Here is a 3,666-nt window from a genome sequence, read left to right on the forward strand (position 1 = left end):
ATTTAACATTAGACCACCCATATTTTTAAATATTTCGACCATAATCTTTGTTATAAAATCCAAGTACAAATGTTGGATTTGGCAAATGTTGATCGCTTGTTAAACAAAGCTCACACTGTCTGCTTCATGCATCTTTCATGAGGGTCTTCTTTTTCTCTGTGAACACTTAATGCGTGTTTCATAATCCTTATCTTTTGCAGGCCATTAGGATCTGAAAATCTGCTTCTTAGAGGAGCTACTTTAAAGAACACAGAAAAAATCTTTGGTAAATATTTTAATAGATGCTTAAAATAGATTTTCAATGAAGAAATAAGCATTGAATCAAGTTTGAATTCACAATTAAATTAATCAGGCCATACATTTTCTATTTCAATACTTGAATGGTTTCTGTACGAGGAATATAAATGCTGTATGTTGCCATCATTACAGTAAGATAACTAAGACTACTACAATTGTTGTGCAGTGAATAAGGCTATATTTTTCTTTAAACATTATACTAAGTTAGTTTTTATGTAAGAATCTCCAAACACTAGTCATGAAAGCCAAACTTGAAAGAAAATGTATACTAAATTTTGTAAGTAAATGTATGGCTCTAATCTATAGAGTACTTGCTTGTATAAAACATAATAAGCAATAGTATTCCCCAAAACCATATCTATTAATACTCAGTTGGCCTGTTTAGAAACGTAAAGTCTCTTTTGCAGAATTGGTAGTGCAGGCAGATTGTTACCCTAGCTAGATATATGTTCAGCTGATCAAAAAAAATGCTCTTCTGTGAGTCTTGCGAGTCTTGTGAGTTCCATACAGTTCAATGCCTTTATGTCTCTATTCTTCTTTGGGCTCCCTGGCTAAATTATATTTCCCATAATGAACTATGTTCTTTCTTCAAAAAGGGAGGTTGAGAAATCTTTTCAGACTAGAAATGAGTCTTGCAACTTTGTGTCATTTGAATGCCAATACTGCAAATAAAATTACTTGATATAAACTGACTTCAAGTAGAGTTTGCTTGGAAATATTACAAATTATTGTTATTAAGCTATTCTATAAGAATTTTTACTTAACATTTAACTTCACAGAACCAATTTAAAATCTCAATGAAAATATTGCCAGTACACGTTTTTTGTAGGCCTTTGTCCTAACTAACATACGCAGTGTTTGGTATTATCTCAGCAGAGTACCCATCTGGGAGCATCTTATTTCAGCTGCAGACAGCAGAGGTGATTAAATAAGCACTTTGAATGCATCTTTTTGTTTAAAAGTGATTCTACTGTTGTATTTAATCACTGTATTTTTAAGTCTATCAAGGCGTGTTATTAATGAGGCTGGGCAAAACCAGAAACAAATCGTTCCTTTTTTTTTAATGAATGTTTGTTTTGTTGATGCTAGGTCCTATGCAGCTTACTGCGTCTTATATTGAAAGAGTCAGTCTCTAGTAAAATGTTTTTGTTTTTATTTTTATTTTAGGTGTTGCTATATACACTGGCATGGAAACTAAGATGGCATTAAATTACCAGGCAAAATCACAGAAACGATCTGCTGTAGAAAAGTAAAGTTTTCCTTGCCTTTTTTTAATCTTTCATTTGGTGGGGGTGGGGGTTGAGGAGAGCATACCTTTTAATTAGAAAAGGCATACTCATTTTACATATATGGTATTATTATTTCTAATCTAGCATTAAGATTAATATGGCATTAAGTTTATCTTAATAGCATACATATAAATATTATTTTGTATATTGACATGTGTGTTAATTACGTTTTAAACAGACATTCTTTATTGTTCTAGAATAGCAAAGTAGTAACTGTCACTGTTTAGTGCAGATCAACTGCCAGAATTTCCAGACTCTCCCATGTTTCAGTATCTTTACATTCCCACTTTTTAGCAAGTAAATATTGATTACAATAGGCTAAACTCCATTGAAGCACTTCAGCTTGGGATAACAAGAACAATAAGATAGGATAAATCTGCAGCAACCCTGTGCACTACCAGTCTTTCTCAAGCTTTCCACATTTTAGGTTAAATTAATAGTTCTTCACAGGCAGACTTCCATTAATGGAAAGGGAGCCCACTGCTTTGCTTCCTTAACACATTGCTGTTTATGTAGTAGTTATTAGGCTGATGTTAGTTGTCTGTTACCAAAGCATAATGGTTATTTTATACTCTTATTGTATTACTGCTAGTGCATACTCAAGTAACTGACTTAAGCAGGAACTGTGATGCCACTGATTTAAAACCTATCAGGGTGACCAGCTTGCCTTTTCCATGCATTACAGCTGAAAAACAGGGAACAATTCTTCTGGGTTTTCAAAGTGCCTGTTGAGTCATTTTGTTTATACATATCACAGATCAGAATAACACACATTTTATTTTGATATACTTTACTTTGTTGTGTTTTTTCCCCCAGTCCTTGTCTACATAAGGATATTTTTTACCAGAATATTTACATTATTGTTATAGCTATATGGCAAAATCCCCAAGTGTGGATGTATTTATAGCAGTCAGTATAAAAGTGTTTATAGCAGTATAATTTATGTCATTTCAAGGAACTGGCAGGATAATCTCTAATGCTATATATACTAGGGCTATACAAAGTTTCGGTAGCTGATTCGATTTGGAGGAGATCCTGCCTGATTCAAGGACCAAATCTCCAAATCCTAATCAAATCGGGAGAACAATTAAAAGCTCCAAATCGATTTGAAGCATCTGAATTGATTTGGAAAAGCTTGAGAAAAGATTAATCCACTTTAGAGATTCGGCCATAAACTAAACAGGCAGCTGACACAGCTGGCTCCAGCTGGTAAATCTGTTGGGGTTGGGGGAGGGGGGAAGGAAGGAGCATGGGGGAGGGAGGGATTGGGGCTGGGCCTAGGCCTGGGACTAGGACAGGCTGCCCAGCTGGGGCAGGGGGTGCATTACTTGGTGGGGGGCAGGGTGTGGGATGTGGGCGTCGCAGTGTTGGGAGCGGGGGCTCTGCCCTGCTGCTGCTTGCCCAGCCAGCGCGGAGTGGGGATGGCTCACTCCAGGCAGAAGGGGGCAAGTGGCAGCAGGGCGTAGCCCCCGCTTCCAGCATTGCCGTGCCTGTATAGTGCGCCCCCACACACTGGCTGGCAAGTGGCGGCAGGGCAGAGCCCTCCCTCCCAGTGCTGATGCAGGTGGGGTAGCACTGGGAGTGGGGGCTATGCCCTGCTGCTGCCTGGAACAAGCCGTGCCTGCATCACAGCCCCTCCCCCACCCCTGCACTGGCTGGGCCAGATGGGGGATGGGGCCAGGCAGGGCAGCCATAGGGGCTTCTCCCACGGCTCACCCCACCAGGGCAGAGGCAGGCACAGCTAGAGGAGCCACAAGAGAAGCCCCCATGGCTGGCCTGCCTGGCCCCAGCCTCCTGGCAGTTAACAAACCCCCCCACCCTTGAATTCACTGGCTCTAGCAGCAGTGATCAGGGCCTCTGGGGGCCCCCCCACACAGCCCCCGCTCCCCAATTGCCCCCTGCCTGGCCTCAGGAGTCTGGGAATCAAAAAAAAAACAAAAAAAAAGCTCTGCTGTAGCAGGAACTGGGGGCTCTGGGACCACATGGTAGAAACCCCTGCACAGCCCCTGTTTCCCGATCTTCCCCCAGCCCAGCCCTGATGCCCCCCACCCAGCCCCAGCATCCCAGCACTTAAAAAAAA

General features: G+C 40.9%; 1 protein-coding gene across 4 annotated transcripts in view; it reads left to right on the top strand.

Moving 5' to 3' along the window:
* Positions 1 to 3,666, top strand: part of ATP11A (ATPase phospholipid transporting 11A) — a 305,123-nt gene that overhangs the window by 225,367 nt on the left and 76,090 nt on the right. For all 4 annotated transcript variants that reach the window (XM_019524853.1, XM_019524854.1, XM_019524855.1 and 1 more), the window contains 2 exons: positions 201 to 265; positions 1,465 to 1,546. In XM_019524853.1, coding sequence (XP_019380398.1) covers positions 201 to 265; positions 1,465 to 1,546 — 147 coding nt within the window. The remainder of the gene's footprint in view (positions 1 to 200; positions 266 to 1,464; positions 1,547 to 3,666) is intronic.

The sequence above is a fragment of the Gavialis gangeticus genome, unplaced genomic scaffold (genome assembly GCF_001723915.1).
Source record: "Gavialis gangeticus isolate Ggan-Ray unplaced genomic scaffold, GavGan_comp1, whole genome shotgun sequence".
In the NCBI taxonomy this organism is placed as follows: domain Eukaryota; kingdom Metazoa; phylum Chordata; order Crocodylia; family Gavialidae; genus Gavialis; species Gavialis gangeticus.